The sequence below is a fragment of the Lolium perenne genome, chromosome 2, assembly GCF_019359855.2.
Source record: "Lolium perenne isolate Kyuss_39 chromosome 2, Kyuss_2.0, whole genome shotgun sequence".
NCBI lineage: Eukaryota > Viridiplantae > Streptophyta > Magnoliopsida > Poales > Poaceae > Lolium > Lolium perenne.
The window spans coordinates 288,884,786-288,907,022 of NC_067245.2; the positions used below are offsets into that span (position 1 = coordinate 288,884,786).

The 22,237-nt window shown below is 43.1% G+C and overlaps 1 protein-coding gene across 1 annotated transcript; it reads right to left on the bottom strand.

Annotated features, from left to right (window-relative positions):
• Window positions 1–1,740: 1,740 nt before the first annotated feature.
• Window positions 1,741–13,946, bottom strand: LOC127336316 (calcium-transporting ATPase 5, plasma membrane-type). Its single transcript, XM_051363113.2, has 34 exons — window positions 13,630–13,946; window positions 11,497–11,613; window positions 11,366–11,423; window positions 11,085–11,191; window positions 10,883–11,014; window positions 10,708–10,797; window positions 10,397–10,466; window positions 10,242–10,312; window positions 10,086–10,169; window positions 9,926–10,003; window positions 9,778–9,849; window positions 9,140–9,223; window positions 8,941–9,023; window positions 8,760–8,868; window positions 8,622–8,677; window positions 8,509–8,551; window positions 8,328–8,411; window positions 8,065–8,202; window positions 7,834–7,896; window positions 7,652–7,750; window positions 7,144–7,254; window positions 6,895–7,062; window positions 5,764–5,823; window positions 5,478–5,639; window positions 4,667–4,783; window positions 4,468–4,566; window positions 4,260–4,397; window positions 3,925–4,025; window positions 2,980–3,025; window positions 2,766–2,900; window positions 2,567–2,674; window positions 2,387–2,478; window positions 2,152–2,243; window positions 1,741–2,047 (listed from the first exon to the last, which is right to left on the bottom strand). Exons 1-34 carry the CDS (start codon window positions 13,750–13,752, stop codon window positions 1,998–2,000), a joined length of 3,240 nt encoding a protein of 1,079 aa, XP_051219073.1. The 5' UTR covers window positions 13,753–13,946; the 3' UTR covers window positions 1,741–1,997.
• Window positions 13,947–22,237: the final 8,291 nt, after the last annotated feature.

The following is a 22,237-nucleotide window of genomic DNA, read 5'->3' on the forward strand; positions in this document are numbered from 1 at the left end:
TGTTGCTGAAAGCTGGTCTTCAGAAGTGTGCTCCGGTTACTACTCCTATGGTTGCCTCTGAAACACTTTCGGCTAATGATGGTACTCCTCTTTCTGCTGAAGAATCTACTCGTTATCGCAGTATTGTAGGAGGCCTTCAGTATCTTACAATGACACGACCAGATTTGTCCTTTGCTGTCAATAAGGTGTGTCAATACTTGCATGCTCCCAGATGTGCTCATTGGTCGGCGGTCAAACGCATTCTTCGCTATGTGAAGGGTACTCTGTCACATGGACTACTTCTGCGTCCCTCCTCTACCAAACCGCTCCTCTCTGCCTTTTCTGATGCAGATTGGGCTGGTGATCCTGATGACCGCCGATCAACGGGGGGATTTGCTATATTCTATGGAGGCAATTTGATTTCTTGGAGTGCCAGAAAACAGGCTACTGTGTCTCGTTCCAAGACGGGAGTCGAGAATACAAGTCGCTTGCAAATGCTACTGCTGAGTTGATTTGGGTACAAGCCCTCCTTGGTGAACTTGGAGTAATTCAAAGACGTCCAATTGTCTTATGGTGTGATAATATTGGAGCTACATATCTTTACGCCAACCTGTGTTTCATGCTCGCACAAAACATATTGAGATTGATTTTCACTTTGTACGAGAACGGGTTGCACGGAAGTTACTTGAGATCAGATTTATCTCCTCCAAGGATCAGCTAGCTGATATCTTCACCAAGCCATTACCATTGCCACAGTTTACCTCTTGTAGGCGCAATCTCAACCTCTCCGAAGTTGAGATTGAGGGAGGGTGATAAACATATGTGTATGTATAGATATCCAACTTGTATATGAGTCGGTTTGTGTAGTTGTATTGTAAACCAAACCGACTCACGCTTGTACCCTTGTAACTCTAATATAAATACATACCCACGGTGACCCTAGAGGCACACGTGATACACTACCAATACTCGTTTTCTATCAGGCTGCCTCCGCCACCTCACGTCCTCCGCCGCCCCACGGCCTCCTCCGTCACCGCCCACGGCCGCCTCCGCCACCTCACGTCCTCCGCCGCCCCACGGACCACGGCCTTCTCCTCCGCCGCCCAACGGCCGCCTTCGCCGCCGCCCAACGGCCGCCTTCGCCGCCGCCCAACGGCCACCTTCGCCGCCGCCCACGGCCTCCTCCGCCACCGCCCAACGGCCTCCTCTGCCGCCGCCCACAGCCTCCTCAGCCGCCGCGTCCGTTGCCGCCCACGGCTGCCTCCGCCCTCGTCGTTTGTTCACCCCCAACGGACGAGCTCGAGCTTCTTCTCCACGAAGGGCGCTGACCTCGTGCTCGTCCTCCCCTGAACCCAAATCAGCCAAAAAATTCCAGAAGCCCCAAAGAAGTCTCCGCGCACAGTTTCTGGAGTTTTTGTCCGCCGCTGCTTTTCCCGACCAAAAACTAGAAGCTAGCTTATGCATAAGCAGCAGCCCAAAAGAAGTGTGCCTGGCGTGTAGTATTAACTGGAGTACAGAGAATAACACAAAACTAATTTCTACCCTAGCTATCAAACTACTATCTGATCTGATTTCTAGTTTAAAAATATGTGCAAGTTTTCAAAATAGATAACTATTAACTGGGCAAGCACCACTCCAGCCCAGCATGAGGGAAGTGAATAGAGCATTCACAAGACTATGCTCTTTGCCCACAGAATACACGAGCAATGTGGCCAGAGATGGCAAACCAGATAAATGCACTTGTGGAACAAACACAAAAGAGAATCAGGAGTACTCTTCTCAACCATCCATTTAAGCCAAATTCCAGCATCCCTAAACAAACATGATACGTTCTAGTAGTTTCCAAGTCAGCCTTCAAGAGTCACGGGTGTGGTTAAGAAGCGTGGAAAGTTTCCAAAAGTGAGACCTATCCACATGAAGCCTAGAGTATCTACAAGCCAAATCACCACATAACTACAGCTCAATCATGTTAAACCTTGACCAAAAAACAGCAAAGGTCCTCGACGCCCATCCTTCATTCATACTTCGCTGTGCTTGGCACTGCCCTCCTTCTCCTTCGCATCATCATCTGCACAAACATTTCGACAATCGCATTATGTAAAGGAATGTCCCCGCAGCGTAAGATTTGCAGAAGATGGTTGGCCAATGGCATAATTATGAAGTCAAACATACCCTGTTTCTTCTCTGGGAAGCAGCACGCAAAGAGCTCTGAGAACGGACGGTCTGGAACAGGAATGAGTTTTCCCAAGAGTGCCAATGGCCAACTGCATAAAAGAACAGAAATCCATTAGCTAAATGTTCCAACTGAAAGTGCCTTCAAAATCTTAACTGCAACTGACTATATACTATCATAAGCAACATGTTACAATCATAAACCTTCAGTTCTTCATTAAATGATGAATCTTACCTAATAAAAGCAAGACCTATCGACACCAACCACAGCTGCCAGCTCAGCCTGACTGTTGACGTGAACTTGCCAAGGAACTCGATGATAAGTACCTGGATGTAGAGGAATAAGCCCATTGACAATAGAATAACCTAGATATCTGCATTTGCAGTAGTCAAAAAACCATTTTAGAGCCTTTACCTGGAGTACAACTGTTATCGCTATAATGCCCATGAACAGATGGTTCCCTGTAATGCCTTTGAATACATTTAGCTCATCTGGTTTCCTAGCATTGAACTCATTGAACACCTGAGGAAGACAAGATTGAGTGATAGTTTAACCCCACTGCACCAACTGTATGCATCTCCCAGTCAGAATAGAAGAAAGGGACGAAACTCACTTGACAGAGAACAAATGTGTTGAATATGAAGGTATTTTTCACTTTTTCAGCATGCGCATGGTTGTCATGTTTCAACTGCAGAAGGTTCGTACCATCGAAGTTGAGAGTGAGAAGAACTGCAACTTGATACAAAGCCTGGAGGATGAAGTTGTCATTAGAACGATATCAGATATTCAAATCCAAATATGAAGAGCACATTGCATATGTAGCATACCATTATGAGCAAGTTTCTCCACATGATATTTGTTATCAAAGGCTCCCTGAAAACAAGCAGGTTGAGACACCATCAGCATTCACAAAGCAAACCTTATTGAAACTTGCAAAATAGAAGCTGCCGGCACAGCATGTGATACAACTACCGAGTCATGGAGCGGTAAGGAGAAGTCTAATCTTATGCACTGGTACCAACACAGACTGCTTGAGCTCATCATCTAGATTCAAAGCTAAGCTCACCAAGCCCAGCGAGACAAGCTCGGGTTTAAGTCTACGCTATATGGCAGCATGGCGCACAGAACAAGTCTAAAACGTAGCACAAGCGCAATACCCCAGACGTCCCAACTTTCGGTCTTGATAAATTAACTATAAGCATATACAATCTCAATGGTCTGGATAAATTAGCAGTGTTATTTCAACAGTGGCCTGGCTTCTGAAAAATGCTAAGGAGCACCATGACCTCATAGTCTTGGTGGACCTTTTGGCCTTGGTGTCCTGGAATGGTCAGAGATGAATCCCCACAAGTTCTTGTACTCATATGTAATCTCGTGTGATTTTATTACTAAGCGAAAACGGGCCAGATTCTGTATATAGTAATGTTTTCTTTTGCGAGTGGACTGGCTGCTAAAAAAAGCATCAACCAGCCTAGTTTGAGCCCAGCTCCAGCTCGCCCAACCTCAGTTAGTTGACCACTACATAAAAATATACAATTTTGTAAACCCGTTCTTCACAAAAAATGTTTCTGCACTGAACTACCTCAGTTCATGGACAGCTACATCCAAAAAATAAAAATAAAAAACAATATTGTATATCCATCTTTAGGTCAAGGAATCATATTCTTTTCATCAAGCCTAGAATTTTTTTGGTAAATCACTTCCAAAATAATCTCGAGGAAACTAAGTAATAAGATATCTGATGAACGATAATAACAAGTCAGAGAACAAACCTCCGTCCAACCGGTGGTCTCTGCATAAGATGGTTGTTCGGTGGCTCGGTCGCTAATGCAAGTGCTCCCAAAGTGTCCATGATCAGATTAACCCAGAGTAACTGTAAAGAAATGGGGCAAAACCAACAGAAACTATAACTCATCGCTACAAAAACTAGAGCGAGGAGCTTATGTTGTCTAATAAATACTTGCAGAATCTGAACATAAAAGAAAACCTTAGAAACCAGAGTTAAACATACACAATAGCAGTACCTAAAACTGAAATATAGTGAAAAAGAACTATTCCAGGAAATCCAGAAGTTTCCAGAAACATTATGGTTATTAAGGAATCAAACCTGCACAGCGTTCAGCGGAACATCACCAGAACTGACGGCTGAAACTACATTGATTATCAAAGCTGCGACATTTACAGTTAGCTGGAACTGTATGAATTTCTGAATGTTTGCATAAACTGAACGGCCCCATCTGACAACCTAAATCCACAAACAGAAATCAGATGTTGCAATGGTGGAAGGCTAAAAAAAAAGAACACATCATGCATACCCTGACAATTGAAGCAAAATTGTCATCCAAGATAATAATATCAGAACTCTCCTTGGCAACTTCAGTCCCCTGAATGCCCATTGAGAGACCAATATCGGCCTAATAAATCGAGAATTGTGTAAGTAATACTGGATGGTGGTTTTTGAACCGTCAGGAATATGGCTTCACAACTTGAAAAAAAAATGACCATTAGACAAACCTCATGTAGCGCTGGGGCGTCGTTTGTGCCATCGCCAGTAACAGCAACAACATGACCTCTGTTCCTCAGTGCCTTAACGAATAAAAGTTTATCATTTGGTGAAGACCTCCCCATCACCTGTAACAAATTACATAAAATACACTTAAATGTAAGGTTAAAACAATATTAATATGCAAAACATACAGAAATTGGTATAAACTAGGCCGCACGAAGGCAGCAATCTAAGAAGAAAATAGCACGATAAATATAATGATGAAAAGAAGACCTTTTTACTTGTACAAAGAAGATTGTATGCTATATATTACTTAACGATTTAGCACATATAAGAGGGTGATAAAAAAACCCAAGACCCCAAAACACATAAATGAGATACAAGCGAATGTCAATACATCAGGGATTATGTGGGAACTGTTGCTCAATTTCTACAGAGTTGGTGCGACCCCAGAACAATTGAGACAAGTGAATGTAAATATATTAGGGATTATGTGAGAACTTTTAGTTAATTTCTACTGAGTTCATGTTAACCATCTGCACTACATGACAGCACTTGGATCATTTTCCTTGGCATTTGGTTTCACACATCTCACCTTCCATGTCCAACTATCATCATAGAGAAGAAGAAACGTTATAAACAAACACAAAACACTTTTTGATTTTTCTACATAACCTGAAAGTTCTGGATTGGCATAACAGATTATGGTTTCACACGTAATGCACATATTACACACCAAAACATTAGTGTCTACGTCCATATTCACTGAAAAGAAGCAGTTATCAACACAATGCACTAAGTCCAGGAGAATACACGTACACAAATATTTTCAGCAGCTTCCTCCCTCTCCAAATCTGACAAAGCCCGAAATGTCTTTCCTTCAATGATGACTGGCTCCAATACATTTGGATCATTAAGTATTCCACATTCCAAGGCTATGGCTCTGGCAGTTTGAAGGTTATCCCCAGTGACCATGCGGACCTAACAATTCAAACAATGAAATATGTAAGTGAGAATTAGTCAAAAGTAAAACTGATCACTTCTTAATTTTCTTCAAGTTTAGTGACTGCTGAAGTATTGATTCATGTGAATATGCAAGAATTACCTTAATTCCAGCTGCCGTACACAAACGGATAGAATCTTGAACTCCTGGGCGGCAGGGATCCTATAATACAAACTCATAGTAAATTTCTTGCAGACTAATGTAGTTGTTTTTCTTTAAAACTGTCATCCTACAAGACTCGTGCCACATAAAAGCTGCTGCTTGATGTCAGCAAATGTTACAATAGTAAATTCCTTGCAGACTAATGCAGTTGTTTTTCTTTAAAACTGTCATCCTACATGACTCATGCCACATAAGAGCTGCTGCTTGATGTCAGCAAATGTTACATTAATAACTAAGCAAAAAAAAACTGGATCTAATGCAAGCTATGCATATATTAACTCAAAATCTTGTGCATGCCACAGTCCAGAAATGTTGCAATAATCATAAGAAAAATAAATAAAAGGGAATGATCTTCATGCATGTCATACAAATCTTATTGTACCAGTGAAATTTCTCTACTAGCAAATGGTGTTGTGCATTACAATGCAAGAAATTTACAAGTTCACTATTTTTTATACTCCCTCTGTCCCGAATTAGATGTCACTGATTTTTCTAGATACACTAAAACGCATCGTATCTAGACAAATCTGCAACAAGTAATGCAGACAGAGTGAGTACCTTTTACTTCATGTGAGCATGTACTTGTTCGAGATGTGAGTAGCAATTATCCAACTCAAGGTTTACTCTTAACAGTTTGGGTATGAATTACAAAATACACAGAAATAGAACAAGTAATCAGAAGTACGCAGCCATAAGATAAGACAGAAATCTGGGACAAGTAATTCCGGACAGAGGGAGTAGCTTTTACTTCACACGAGCATGTACTTGTTTCAGATTCAGATGTGAGTAGTAATTATCCAACTCAAAGTTCTACTTTTAACAATTTGGATATGAGTTAAAAAACAGAAATAGAACTAATCGGAAGTACGCAGCCATAAGATAACAGAGTTCCGGTAGAACTAATAATAGACTGGCAGGAACTAAATTGAGAATTTAGATCATGCAAATGTGCAGCAATACTACCAAAAGTCAAAACTCTAATCAAGACACTCGGCTATCAAATAATAATAATAATAATAGAGTCCATCAACAGTAGTCATTAAAAGCATAAATTGCATGTTTGCTATTCACCTTTATTCCTACTATACCGAGCATGATCAGGTTATCCTCAGGTAATATCCACTCGGCCCTCTGATCCTCTTTTGGAACATCACTCATCTCACAAGGTCTGTACGCAAAGGCTACACACCGGAGGCTAGCGACGGCCATGTCTTCTATGAATTTCTTAAATTCACCAACCTGCAACAATAATTAATTAGTTAGTAACAAAATCATAGTATTGTACTTAAGTGCATGATTAAAATTTGAACAATAAATTACTTTCTCAGGGGTCATTGAATGCTTTGAACCATCTGCGTCAAGCCAATCTGTGCATGACTCCAGAATAAGTTCAGCGGCTCCTTTCCAGTATATATGAACCTCAGAGTCACCCTCCAGAAGTAGAAGAAAGAACATTAGTTAAATCACGAAAATACACAAAGAAAATAATCAGATGTATGAGAAAACAGATTAATAAAGAAAGTTTATGGCACAGCCCCCTTTCATATTTGTTAAAGCCTTTGAAGGCAAGAATTTACGTGGTTAGTTGTGGGCAGTTGTAAATGTGCATACTAACACCATTAAATCTGCTGCAGGAATCTTAATATAGGTGTGGATCCAGTGCAAAGTAACAAACGATAGTGCTTGAACAATTGAGACCATCGTTAGTACGCTATCAAGTCAGGGATGCTATAAGCCTGTCGCGTGAACGTACAATGAGAAAGATGCAATGAAACATTATTGTTTATCCAAAAGTGAAGTTGACATTGCTGCAAATAAAACGAATTACCACATGCACTGCAACCCCGCCTCTCTTTTTTTCCGAATTGAATGGGAAGACTTGAAGAATAGAGGACTTGGATCTTGTTTCATTGAATTTCATGCCAAGCTGTAGAAATATGCAAATCATCGTTACCAAGCAGGTGTTAAAACGACACTAGGAATGAGGCTACTAAGAGGCCATATCTGCACCTGCAACCCCCAAGACAGTATAGCCTTTTCAGTTGGCGATCCAGTCACCTCAGCTTGACCACCCTGTGACATTAAACAAAAGTCAGTAACCGCCAGGCTAATCAATAACATGAGAACGAAAAACAATACTGATGTCCGGTTTCATGGAAGAAAAGTGAAAGGTTACGTAAATGCCAAGCAGGAACAATCAGCTGAACATCAAAGGGAAATAAAATACAAGTCTTGACTGACCTCAGGCTCAAATATGCTTCCAGATGTATTCTGAGCAATTCCTTCAATAATCATGGTCGAGACAGAAGCAGATAACATCTCAGTATTATCAGCAGGAACCATCTTCTTTCCACCAAAGTATGCTTCGGTAACAGTCATCTTAACATTGACAGTGAAGAAAAAGGAAAGTCAAGGCCAAGCATATTTCAAATCACAAATCCTAATCTTGAATTTCCAGGTTTTAAGAGAAGAACAGTACTGAGAACAACATTAAAGCATTTCACCTGATTCAAAGTTAAAGTGCCAGTCTTGTCACTGCAAATTGTTGTTGCAGAGCCCATTGTCTCACATGCTGAAAGCCTCCTGACCTATATAACAAGTATTAATTAACCAGCTCAGAGTATGCATCAGACAGGCTGTTGCAAGTCACAAAGTATCCCAACGATTCAAGAAATGGCAACATACCAGAGCTTTGTCCCGCATCATTTTACGCATGGAAAAAGCAAGCCTGGAAGAAATATGCAGCATAAGTTTTTGCTAGTAGTGCAATTAGTAAATTACAGCAACCTCATGCTTACGTCAATGTGACAGCCAATGGAAGTCCTTCTGGAACAGCCACAACCACAATCGTGACCTAATTACATCCCAGGATGGTAAGGTAACAGAAAATGTAATAAACTAAATCGGCAGCCATGAATAGTAAAGCTAATGCCTACCGCCACTGTGAAGATTTTAACAATTCCCTTTATTGTTGCGCCCACACCCATCTTTCCTTTCACATATTGCGGAGACCCATCCGGATTATAGGTATGCCCAGTGAAGTACCTAGAAGAAAACACGGTCACACAGATAAGCCAGAAAGGTACTTGGCAAAACTAAAACATGCATTGATTATACCTGGCCACGAGGACAACAAGAACCAGAACAGCAACAGTAAGTCCAATTATTCCAATGAAGGTAGCGACACCATTCAAGCGAACCTACGAAAGAACAATACAAGAATACCAACGCATGTGCTCAAAAAAGCATGCCAACACATATGCTCAATAAAAGCATGCAAACTCATGAAAAGTAAATAAAAATTATGAGACCAAACCTGCAAAGGTGTTTCTTCACCAGAATCTTCTGATATGCTTGCCATTAGCAATCCCCATTCAGTATTGATGCCCACAGCGGTCACCTAGATATTATACAGTAAAATTCCCATGATCAATGTTCTATTGCATAAAAGACCTCACTAGCTTGTCCTCAGCCCTGAGGCCTGTCCATTATATATTGATTAAAGAGCTAGTTCAAGATATATACTACAAAACCCAAAAATAACTGCGCTATGAGCCTTAGTACAGATTAACATTTATAAGTACATGAGATAGGCAAGTAATTCATAAATTCCTTTTGTAAGTTAATCATGCCTAAAGTTAATAGATGCAAATTTTATTCAACTACAGTACAACTTCATAAATCAGCACATACTACCAACAGAAATATAGCATCAGGATACCTTCTGATCTCACAAAGAAATGGTTTCGAGCGGCAATAATTAATCATCTTTTATCACATCAAGTCCCCAGAAATAATAAGTTGCCCATTTGTTACTCAAGATGGATTGGTGAGACATTCAGTTGATTGTATTGAGATTTAGTGCACTTCTTCACAGGGCACAAAAGGTTTCAGACCTTAAAAGTAGATGTATGTTTCATTTTCTACATTTTGCAGGTGCAGAGACGAACTCACCAGCATTGTACCGTAGCCATCGGCGACTTTACAACCGGACATCATAAACGGCGACTTCTGGTCTTTGTTTACCTAAATGAAACGACCTTGCAGTATCAGCTTAGAACTATTCAAGTTAGCTCGAAAAGTATGCAAGAGTCTAACTCACGATTTTGCTTTCTCCTGTCATACTTGATTCGTCTATGGAGAAGGAGTGACCACTGATAAGGATCCCATCAGCAGGTACCTGAACAATGAAGAAATGCCCCTCATCTTTCTAAACTGTGTACAGCCACTTGTTATAAAAGGATGATTAACTGCCTATGTACCTGGTCACCAATCTTGAGAGGCACGACATCGCCAACAACCAAATCATATATCGATACCTTGATTCGCCTTCCACCTCTAACTACCTGAATGAGTTTATTCGGGCCGTTATTTGGGAACGATCAAACAATTTATAGAGCGGTGTGCCTCAAATTTACCTCTAAGCTGATATTCTGTTTCTCTTCATTCAAATTTTGAAACTGCAGTGACTGTTTGTAATCAGTAGTAGCTGCAATAAAATCAATATGTATTACAAGTTTATACAACTGCTCACAAAAGTAACCATATACAGAAGTGATTGCGCTGGCAATACCTGTAACAAATACAACAAGGAGCACAGCGAAGCCAATGCTGGCTCCATCATACCAGCCTTCTTTAATCCCCTGCAAACCAGGAAAAGTCATAATGGGAGTTACACGGCCATAACAAGAGAAGAAAATGGCGACAAACGATCCATTTAACAGCAAGCAGCTGAACAAATTGTGGAAATGATAAGGAGTATATTTGAAATTTGTAATGATGGCAGATGAACAAGGAAATCACAGTAGAGAGTACTCAAACATAACAAGAAATGATGCTTGGCCAATAGAGACGTAAGAGAAGAACTAAAGATGCAATACAAACCTCTGTCGCTATGCCCAAGGCAAGTGAAACAGCAGCAGCGACCATGAGGATGATGAGTGTCAAATCTTTGCAGGCGTCCCACACAAAAGACTGAACAACAGCAACAAAACATAGAGTGAGCACCCCAGAGATATAAAGCAACTGCCATATAAATATAAGAGAACCATTTGCATACCAGGAAGCTTCTCCCTTTCTTACGGGGGTATGTATTGGATCCAAATGCATTTTGCCTTGCCTTCAGATCTGGATCGTCTCCGCTTGTTCCCTTCTCCGTATCTGTCTTTAGCATATTTGCCACCCCTGAAATCTGTAGGGAAAGTTAAAACGTGGAATCTATCAGATAATGTGAAACACAGTAAACACCGAACTTAGCTCACCCCTCCATACTGCTGTAGAGCAGAGTAGTTGTGATCTCTGGTCAGTGCAGTGAGCTGTTCTTCTTTAATTCCAAAGCCAAGTGCACCATCGACATGTGGTGCTGCATCTGAATTAGTATTACCAGTGTCAAATCATGCATAGTACTTATTAGCAACAGTACTCCTACATAGCATGGTCTGCTTGGATGGAATACATGAAGTACCTCAAACCCTAAGGGTAATCATATGGAGGAGCACAAACGAAACTAATAATAAGTGAGAGGTAACAAGAGAAAGAGTACCTGTTGTCTCCTTTGGCTGAACATTGACTCGAGCTGCCTCTTTGAAACGATACGCGGCCTGAAGAGGGAAATAAAAATGTAAGCATACGTAAACAAAATTAAACAAAAATAGAACATGACAAATAAAATACCCTTATGACATGAGCTTGTGCACGAATTTTCCTTTTGACTTCTTCCTTTTGCTCTTCTTTTTTCAAGTCAAGGGTGTACCGGAAGCGCCTTGATGCATTCAGCACAAGAGCCGCTTGCTGCATCAGACACAAGACGAAGTGATTACATTCAACATAGCCCATATAATAAGCACATAGTGACTGGTAGAAGGAAGAATCAATGTGTCCAGTCTCCCACAAAGAGGAGCTCCAGTTGCTGATAACATCCAGCAGAGCACATATACACTAGCCACTGCTCACTAGCACGAAATACACTACATTACTACTCCCTCCTTTCTAAAGTAAGTGCCACAACTTTTATCTAGATACGGATGGATCTAGAAACTAAAATGTGACACATATTTTGGAATGGAGGTAGTACATTGTATCAAAATCCCATGTTCTATGGATTTTTGGAAAATGTGAATAATCTTACTAAAATCTTCGCATGATTATCATGACAAGAAATAGATAAAGCTAGAGGCAAATGAAGGGTGGCATTTGTTAACAATTCTGTAAGGCGATTTCAGTAGTAATGCTTTATCATGCCTGAATAAAATTTTGTCATGTTATTGCTCTGATGATCCTTCATTATCAACAATAAAACGTAGACAGAGCCAGCACAACCAAGACAAACTCTGTGCAGCCTACTGCGATAATAAAACTGTAATCAGACACTCCAAAGTTTAAGAAGATCCAACATTACAAACATATTTTCTGAAAACAACTAAAAAAATTTGCATTCCGCTTTCCTTGAAGTTGTTAGTTAGGCCCAGACAAAACAGGGCATGTGAAACAACATGTTTTAAGAAAAAGGAAACCGATCAGAACCCTAATGACCAGCAACCACTTGTATGTGGCCAGCAGGGCCCCCAGTGGGGATCAAATTTAGCCACAGCCACATGTTTCAACAAGGTCCAGCTAATATCTCCGACTCTTCTTATATTAAAAAAATATGTGTGGATGTGAATGAGGTCCCACAGTTTTGGCCACTGGTCCTTGTTACAGCAAAGCTTTATGAAAGCACCAGTGTAAAGCAGATCTGGAGAAATCGCACATCATAACAGCAGATCATGTCGTTTGCTGTTCTTGAGAGTTCTGTACTGAACCAACCAACGCAGATACTGAATACTTTCCTCGGAATGCCTGATGATGCTGAACGCCGCGCATGTAAACAATCTACCACCACGAAACTAACGGTACTCTCTACTGTTGAATTTGACCTCTACAGGTGAGTCAAACCCAGATAGATATATCTATCATCCCAAAAAATAGTAATGGAAGAAGAGGCTATAGTATTGTCCTATGCAGTTGGGATTGCCACGACTAGAGAGTAGGACTGCATGTCGGCAGCTCCACCATGGCCGCAGTTGGACGCGTGGCTACTCCAGAATATTATAATGCGCGTCCACAGGGTTCTAAAAGCAACGTTAGTATATTTAGAAATAATATGCAAAAGCCAGCGTATCCCTGAGAAAGGGAAGGGCAACCCAAATCTAACGCAACTTCAGAGTCGCGTCAAAAGCAACGGAACTATTTCGAAAACGCAAGTGGAAAATCGAACAAATTCCGGAACAGGAACGAGCGCCTATGGTATAAACCGAATCGACGAACAAAGGCAGCCGGCAGACTGGTGCATCCGCTCGGTGGGTGGAAGCAAAGGTGGAGCCGAAGGGGATATCTCGGTTTAAAATAGGGAAACGGAAGCTAAAAAATCTTAAGGCGAGCACTAATGCCAGAGGGGAAGCATCGGAAGTAGCCTAGTAAACAAATCTCCTCTCCGTACATCCATGAGAAGTGGGGGTGGAAAATCTAGCGGTCTACAGAGATGCAGGCCTACCCGTGTACAGAGATGCAGGCCCGATTTCAAAATGTGGAGGCGAAAACCGCGAGATTATGTACTACTGTGAAGCACCGAAGCAGAAACTAGCGATGTTTTTTTTCGAAATTTGAAAACCCTAGGCGGCCGGAAATCCTACCAAAACAAGGGGAAAAATTAAAGGAAGGGCGCGGTAGAACCCCTCGCTTTCCAAAACATGAACTAGCACTTCCGGAAACCACACCCAAAACTCGCCGAAGCTCGCTAGAGTAGAGGAAGGAGGAGGAGGTGCTCACCCTCCACCTCTTGAGGCGCTCGATGGTGGCGCCCTTGCCGGGGATGTCGAAGGTGTCTGCGCCGCCGGCGCCGGCGCCGCTGCCCTGGCGCGCCTTGGCGGAGCCCGACGAGGAGGACTCCATACGCTCCTCAGCCGCGGCGGAGAGAGCAGCAGCACGAGAGTAGCGTGACGAGGAGATATTTTTTCCGGCGAGCAAGGGTGGGAGTGGTGGCGAGATAGTGTTGCGGTTACCAGAGGCAAAGGCGCTGTCACGCCCAGCACTTATATGGGGAGTGGGGTTGGGGAAGGGGAGCAAGCCAAACGCCTCGCTGTCTAATCCTTGCTGGGACGCGCAGTATGACCGGTGGACCCGCTGCCGCTTACAAACATTGTCAGTCCCGACATCTTTGATCGCTGGGATTTTTCGAGCAATGTCGGGACATATTTTACCTTAGCAACACCTAGTTTCAGCCGGTTCGCGTATGAAGTTTCTATGAAATAAATTTCTTCCTTCCAAAATTAATGTGGGTCATTTTCCTTCGCTTCCATTCCTGCCTTAATTAATGCTGGTTTCCTTTTGAATCCAGCGTTGCCCTAGATTGGACTTCCCTCTTCTCGGCCGTTTTCGTGCTCTTTTTCTCTCTCTCTTTTCTCTCGTATATCCGTAAAAGTACTGGTGCATGCAGTAATTAATTGAGCTAAGTACGCTGGAGGTACAAGAACTTGCCACATAGGTGCACTTTGGTACAACAAGTTGCAATCTGTGGTTAGATGGTGCAAGAACTTGTGATACGGGTGCAAATTCATACAAAATCATTGTGTGCCTGCCATGCGGCGTTGCCATTTTAGCAAGAAACCCTTCATGATTTTCTGCGACAACTGAGCCTCGCTAGTTTTCCCCACTAATCCTGCCACCGGTGCTCCCTGTGACCCTGTTCCTACCGTGTGCGCCCAACTGCTCTGGTTGCCTCTCTTTTGTAACAAATCTTCGTGGGAAACAATGAAAAATCTGATGCTACCTCGGCGGATACATATATATATATCTATTGAATCAATTAATTCAAAACCAGAGGGAATAGTTTTATACATGTTTCCATGGGTTTCACAAATTATCATTGAGTTCCTCAACTATACATAGAACATTAATAAAGTTTCGGAGAGAGTTCAAAAATATGGAATGCAACAAAAACAGACCATATCTTTTTTAGTCAATGGTACAACATTATTCATACAAATTAGGCGAAAAATCACGCCCGCTGATTCAAACTAATTAGGAAAAAAATAGTAATGGTTTTTTTAAGAAAAATAGCCACAGACGTGGATAATCGAAGAAACCAACTTCACATAGACCATCGAAACTGCGTCGCCACATTGACATATTAAGGGCATCTCCAAACTCGGCTCGACGCATTTCAGTCACCAAACAATGATAGTTTGCATCCGATTGGGTCGGGCCGTGGACACGGAATTTAGCCGGAAAGGCCCAAGTGACCGTTGCGTCTGGGCGTCCCCCGCAGCCTGGCTCAAATTTCTTTTGGACTGTCAATCTCCTTTAATGGAGATTAACGCCCCATCGAGTCTCATCGCCGGTGATTACCGGTTCCCACGCAAGGGCGGTCGATGCCCGCGCGTGGTCGAGCGTTTGACGCACTCTATTTGAGATGGAGCATAACATCGCCTACGCCCGCGAGGACGAGCTCTACGACCCTGTCGGGAGGGCTGGGGGTCGTCGCAGAGGTGGCGACGAGCGTGGCCGTCGCGTTGGAGGGCGAGCGGGTGTCCCTCAAGTCGCTCCATTTCCAACCTCCGTCGGCGACCCACAACGACATACAAGCGGCCAATGCCAAGCTCGCCGAGGCGAGGGTGTAGCTCCGAGAGTCGCAGAAAGCCTTGCGCATCCTAGGGGGCCAGCCCGTGGACGTCTTCTACCTCCACGAGGGCGACGACGACCTCGACGACTTCGGAGACGATGAGGCCGTCGGCGTGATAGACGAGCAACGGGTGTTGCTCGCATAGTTCGAGACCATCCCGATTTTGTGTGACTCTGGTGACCGATTCCGGTGTGCTTCCACATATGGTGGATCCACTTTTCGACGAGTTAAAGCTTAAGCTCGCCATCGTTGAACCCCTCGCCAACGAGTCCACGGTTTTCTGCGCTAGAACAAGATGATGTCAGTGTACGAGGTAGATGGTCTGGCCATGCTCATGTGCGGGATCATGGGTATGCGCAACACCCACACCGATGCCCACGCCGATGCTAATCCTTGTGTGTGGGCCTCGAACATCGGATAAGACCTAGGACGTATGATGAAATGAAGCTACATCTCGGATGTCTCCCTCTCCGTTAACGGCGGGACGTTAAGCACCGTGTCATGCTCGCCGCCCGCTCGTGTGTTGTTCAAGGCGGCGCTCCTAGGGGTGCTCCTCGGCCCCATGTCAAAGTGATGTGACTGTATGTGTGTTAAATGTGAGGCACAAGATGTTTTGGGTGTAACTGACTCAACGCTCTGGGGTGCATGGCCTATCACATCATATAAATGTACCAAAGGATACGGCCTATCACATCATATAAATGTACCAAAGGATACGTACATGTGCATGCTATAGTTACAGAGTATATACAAACTAACAACGTGCAGCTTCTATGGTTACAGATCGCGCGTAGAAACAGGTAGGGCTAGTAGCGAGGCTTGCCGAGCGCCGACAGCGGAAATGGGAAACACTGGCCGTAAAATCTGTCGGGAAAGAAGCACATAAGGATATAGCTTAGAACAAAAAATATGAAGGATTTTTTCACGAAAAAGGCAACACCAGATGGCACCCCCGGAATGATTTTGTATAAATTTGCACCCGCACTACAAGTTCTTGTACCACCTAACTACAGGTTGCAACTAGTTGTACCAAAATGCACCCACGTTACAAGTTCTTGTACCTCCAGCGTAATTAACTCTAATTAATTATACAAGTTATGAATCTTTTTTATCTTAGCGAATTGGCGCTTTCACCTTAGAGAAAAACGCACCCGCGGTCCCAATTCTTTAGCCTGCGCGTCAGTTTGGTCCTAATTCTACGAAATTGCACATACAAGTCCTAATTGTTTCGTAAGCGAGTCACTGGAGGTCCTAAACTGGTCTTAGGACCGTTGACTGCTGCCACGTAGGCTATGGGCCCCAGCAACAGCAACAAACGGTGGGACAGTTTTGCAAAAAACCCCGTGGCTTCCATTTCTCCTCATAACCTCACCCCCAATCGTTTTCACTTCTCGTTGTGTCTCCCGGCGGCGATTTGGAGGCGGTGGTGCTGGGAAGTTGACGACACCGGCGATCTCGCGGCGGACGCCGCCGCGGGGAAGGAGGAGTCGAAGATGGAGCCCGCGAGAAAGGGCCCGAAGCTGCGGCGGCCAGGCGATGCCCCGCCGCGCTACGGTGAGTTCTCTGAACCCTAAATCCCCAATTCGAGCAGTAGCAAATAGCACCAGAAAGTGATGATTTTTCTGCAACATAGGAGTATTTGAAGACCAGTTTACGGTAGAAATAAACCATGGTGGATTTTTTCCGGATTTGGTTCAGCTAAGAGATATGTAGATAGTGCAGTAGCTCTGTTTGACCGATGCGAGGCAGACACATGGTCGCCTTTGTGGCTTACTGATTTCATGGAGCAGCTAGGGTATACAAATCCAGTGGATTATAGTTTGTATTGGTTGCTCCCGGGTAAAGATTTCGGATCAGGACTGCGCATAGTGGACAGTGATGTAGATACACTTCATATGATTGATGTAGTGCCAAAATTTCAGTATTTTCAGTTGTTTGTGGATCACAAGAAACTGAATACTGGCGCAGCTGTAAGTATTGATGATGTTGTCATATGTGGATCTCCTGAATTGGTAATAGTGTCGAGCCCAATGTCTGAGAAAAATAAGGGGAAATCAGCAGCAGATAGTACCAATGCATCAAAGCAACAACAACATGCTGGCCATGAGACCAGAAGAAGCAGGAGGAAGCTGTCTGTAGAAGAGGAAGCGGATGATGACAGTGAAGACAGTGAAGATAGTGATCTTGATTCTGATTGGGTGGACTCTGAAAATGAGCTAGAAGTAGATGATGACAATTTGTTTGATGAATGGGTAGATGAAACATATGAGGCAAACAAAAAGAATAGCAGCAAATGTCATGAAGACAGTGATTATGACACAGATGCAGATTTGGAGGAGCTTGAAGATTCAGACATTCCAGAGGCAAGTTCAGCTGATGAAGTGGTAGTGAAGGACAAGCACGGAAGGAAGAAGTTGAAGAAAAAAGTTAAGCTCGGAAGGTGGAGGCCAGAGAATATGAAAGAATTGGAATTCAAGATTGGAATGGTTTTTATGTCAGTATATGAGCTTAGAGGAGCAATACAGGAATACATTGTGCGGCAGAGAGTTGGTGTTCATTATATAAAGAATGATCAACAGAGAATTAGGGCATGCTGTGAGGAAAAATGCCCATGGTACCTGTATGCTGCACCTTGTAGCATTACCAAATCTTGGACTATCAAGAAGTACCAGCCAGAACACAAGTGTGAGAGAGATTTTAGGATCAAGCAATTCACAGCAAGATACCTAGCTGGTAAATACTTGGAGAAGTTCAGGGCTGATGACAAGATGTCGTTGAAGAATTTTTCTAGGCTAGTTGAGCAGGATTTCAACATGTCAGCTAGTAGAAGCAAGTTACAGAGGGCCAGAAGGTGTGCGCTGAAGCAAATTCATGGAGATGAACTGGCACAATATAATTTGCTATGGGATTTTGCTGCTGAAATTAGAAGATCAAATCCAGGGAGCACTATGTTTGTCAATGCACATGCTGGTGTGTTTCAAAATTGCTACATGTCACTTGATGCTTGCAGGAGAGGCTTTATGGTAGGTTGCAGGCCTATTATAGGTATTGATGGGTGCCACATGAAAAATAAATTTGGTGGTGTGTTGCTTGCAGCTGTTGGAGTTGATCCAAATGATTGTATATACCCTCTAGCCATTGCCATTGTTGAAGTGGAAGATACAAACACTTGGAAATGGTTTTTGGGCACACTGAAGGATGGTCTTGGCATTGAGAACACTAGGCCTTGGACATTTATTAGTGATCGACAAAAGGTGATATGCAATCTAGATGTACTTTACTCTTTTTCATCAGTTGAATTATCATTATGCATTGTTTGACTTGTTCATTAATTATGAGTGTAGGGTCTGATCAATGCAGTCAATGCATTATGGCCTGATGCACAACACAGTTTCTGTGTAAGGCATTTACACCAGAACTTTGCGAGGGCTGGTTGGAGAGGAGATATTTTTAAAAATAAATTGTGGCAAATTGCTAGAGCAACAAGGGAGTGTGACTGGCAGAGGCACATGGATGATATGAAAGCACTGGATGAAGGTGCATTTGAATACTTGAATGCTATTGATCCTAGACAATGGTGCAAGGCTTTCTTTGAGGATCTGCCCAAATGTGATTTGCTTCTGAACAACATATGTGAAGTATTCAACAAGTGAGTTACTCCTCTATTTATTTATTTTCTCATGCATTGGTCAGTACCTTGAGAACCCTGCATTTATATTTACTTATTTATCCATGTAGGTATATACTTGATGCTAGAGAACTGCCTGTAGTTACTGGTTTGAAAAAGATTAAAGATCAATTAATGCTTAGGTTTTTTAGCGAACGGAAGGAACTTGGTGAAATGTGTGGCTCCATTTGTCCTAATTCTATAAAACTGCACGGACAAGTCCTAATTGTTTCGTAAGTGAGTCACTGGAGGTCCTAAATTGGTTTTAGGACCGTTGACTGCTGCCACGTAGGCTGCGGGCAGTTTGGCGGGAGTTTTCCCGCGGCTGGGCATGTGAATTTTTTGCAACTGAATCCCTATAAGAACATGCCTTCTTATTCCCCAGCCCTTAGGTCTGGCTATCTCTCTCTCTTTGCTCTCTCACACCCACTGCAGCACCATGAGCAAGTCGGCGAGCTCGGCTGTTGGCCCTAGCCTGAGGAGGAAGCCAGCTTCTACCTCCCTCTCGCTGGCATCTCCTACACTGGATGCTGCAGTTGTTGTGCCGACAGGGATGCTGCCATTGGTGCCATGTACTTGCTGTGGAATTCGGAGGACAATTCGCCTCGTCTCTAAATCAAAAGCGAATCCAGGACGAGTATTCTACAAATGCCCTAATCATGGTGTAAGTTTGCTGGTTGCTACACTGGACATTGTTTTGGCTGCAGTTTTAAGAATTTTTATGAGTTTTTGCTGATTTGTGGCGCAGATTGGTCCTAATCCTTGCAACCACTACTACTGGGAGAGTGGTGAAGATAGCTATGATGATTTTCTATGGTTGAGTGGTTATATTGTTGATGCAATCGAAGAAAAAGAGGAGGAGAATGGAAATGCTGGACTGAAGATGATGGATGGGGCGAAGATGATGGATGGGGTGATGCAGAAGATGGATGAGCTCATTAAGTTGTGCAAGTTAATTGTTGATGGCATTGTTGTTGTCATTGGTGTACTTGTGTATGTTGTATTTGCTAAGTGATTGATGGATGAATGTTTAAATAAAAGTATTGTTTGGTTGAAACCAGAGCACTAGTTCATATAAGTATGCAGATAAACTGTCATTATAACTTGCATAAAGGCATAGTATTGGGACCATCAGGTTTGGTTGAAACCAGAGCTACAATTTAGCATCGGGTTTCTGTCAAACTGATACGTCTCCGACGTATCGATAATTTCTTATGTTCCATGCCACATTATTGATATATCTACATGTTTTATGCATACTTTATGTCATATTTATGCATTTTCCGGAACTAACCTATTGACGAGATGCCGAAGTGCCAGTTCCTGTTTTCTGCTGTTTTTGGTTTCAGAAATCCTAGTAAGGAAATATTCTCAGAATTGGATGAAATCAACGCCCAGCATCTTAGAACCACACGAAGCTTCCAGAACACCCGAGAGCCGCCAGAGGAGGGCCCTGTGGGCCCCAGACGACAGGGTGGCGCGGCCCAGGCCTTGGCCGCGCCCCCCTAGTGTGTCACCGCCTCGTTGACCTTCTGACGCCGCCTCTTCGCCTATATAAAGGTCCCTAACCTAAATCTTCGATACGGAAAATCCACGGTACGAGAAACCTTCCAGAGCCGCCGCCATCGCGAAGCCAAGATCTGGGGGACAGGAGTCTCTGTTCCGGCACGCCGCCGGGACGGGGAAGTGCCCTCGGAAGGCTTCTCCATCTCCACCGCTGCCATCTCCACCGCCATCTTCATCAACGCTGCTGTCTCCCATGAGGAGGGAGTAGTTCTCCATCGAGGCTAAGGGCTGTACCGGTAGCTATGTGGTTAATCTCTCTCCCATGTACTTCAATACAATAATCTCATGAGCTGCCTTACATGATTGAGATTCATATGATGATGCTTGTAATCTAGATGTCATTATGCTAGTCAAGTGGGTTTTACTTATGTGATCTCCGGAGACTCCTTGTCCCACGTGTGTAAAGGTGACAGTGTGTGCACCGTGTGGGTCTCTTAGGCTATATTTCACAGAATACTTATTCACTGTTATGAATAGCATAGTGAAGTGCTTATTTATATCCCTTTATGATTGCAATGTGTTTTGTATCACTATTTATCTATGTGCTACTCTAGTGATGTTATTAAAGTACTCTATTCCTCCTGCACGGTGTAATGGTGACAGTGTGTGCATCGTGTAGTACTTGGCGTAGGTTATGATTGTGATCTCTTGTAGATTATGAAGTTAACTATTGCTATGATAGTATTGATGTGATCTATGCCTCCTTCATAGTGTGATGGTGACAGTGTGCATGCTATGTTAGTACTTGGTGTAGTTGTGTTGATCTATCGTGCACTCTAAGGTTATTTAAACATGAATATCGAATATTGTGGAGCTTGTTAACTCCGGCATTGAGGGTTCGTGTAATCCTACGCAATTAGCGGTGTTCATCATCCAACAAGAGGGTGTAGAGTATAGCATTTATCTATTCTGTTATGTGATCAATGTTGAGAGTGTCCACTAGTGAAAGTATAATCCCTAGGCCTTGTTTCCAAATACTGCAATCTCCGTTTATTTACTGTTCTGCTGCATGTTTACTTACTACACGCCAGCAAGCTATTTTCTGATGCCATTACTACTGCTCATATTCATTCATACCACCTGTATTTCACTATCTCTTCGCCGAACTAGTGCACCTATACATCTGACAAGTGTATTAGGTGTGTTGGGGACACAAGAGACTTCTTGTATTGTGATTGCAGGGTTGCTTGAGAGGGATATCTTTGACCTCTTCCTCCCTGAGTTCGATAAACCTTGGGTGATCCACTTAAGGGAAACTTGCTGCTGTTCTACAAACCTCTGCTTTTGGAGGCCCAACATTGTCTACAAGAATAGAAGCTCCCGTAGACACTAAGCACTTTTCTGGCGCCGTTGCCGGGGAGGAAAGGTAAAAGGCACTCATACTCCGGTTCCAGGTAACTAAGTACTTTTCTGGCGCCATTGTGTGTGTGCTCGAAGCTATTTCCTTTAGATCCTGCAATTGCATCTTTTTGTTTCTTGTTTACACTAGTAAGGCATAATGGACAACAATGAGCTTCTTATTC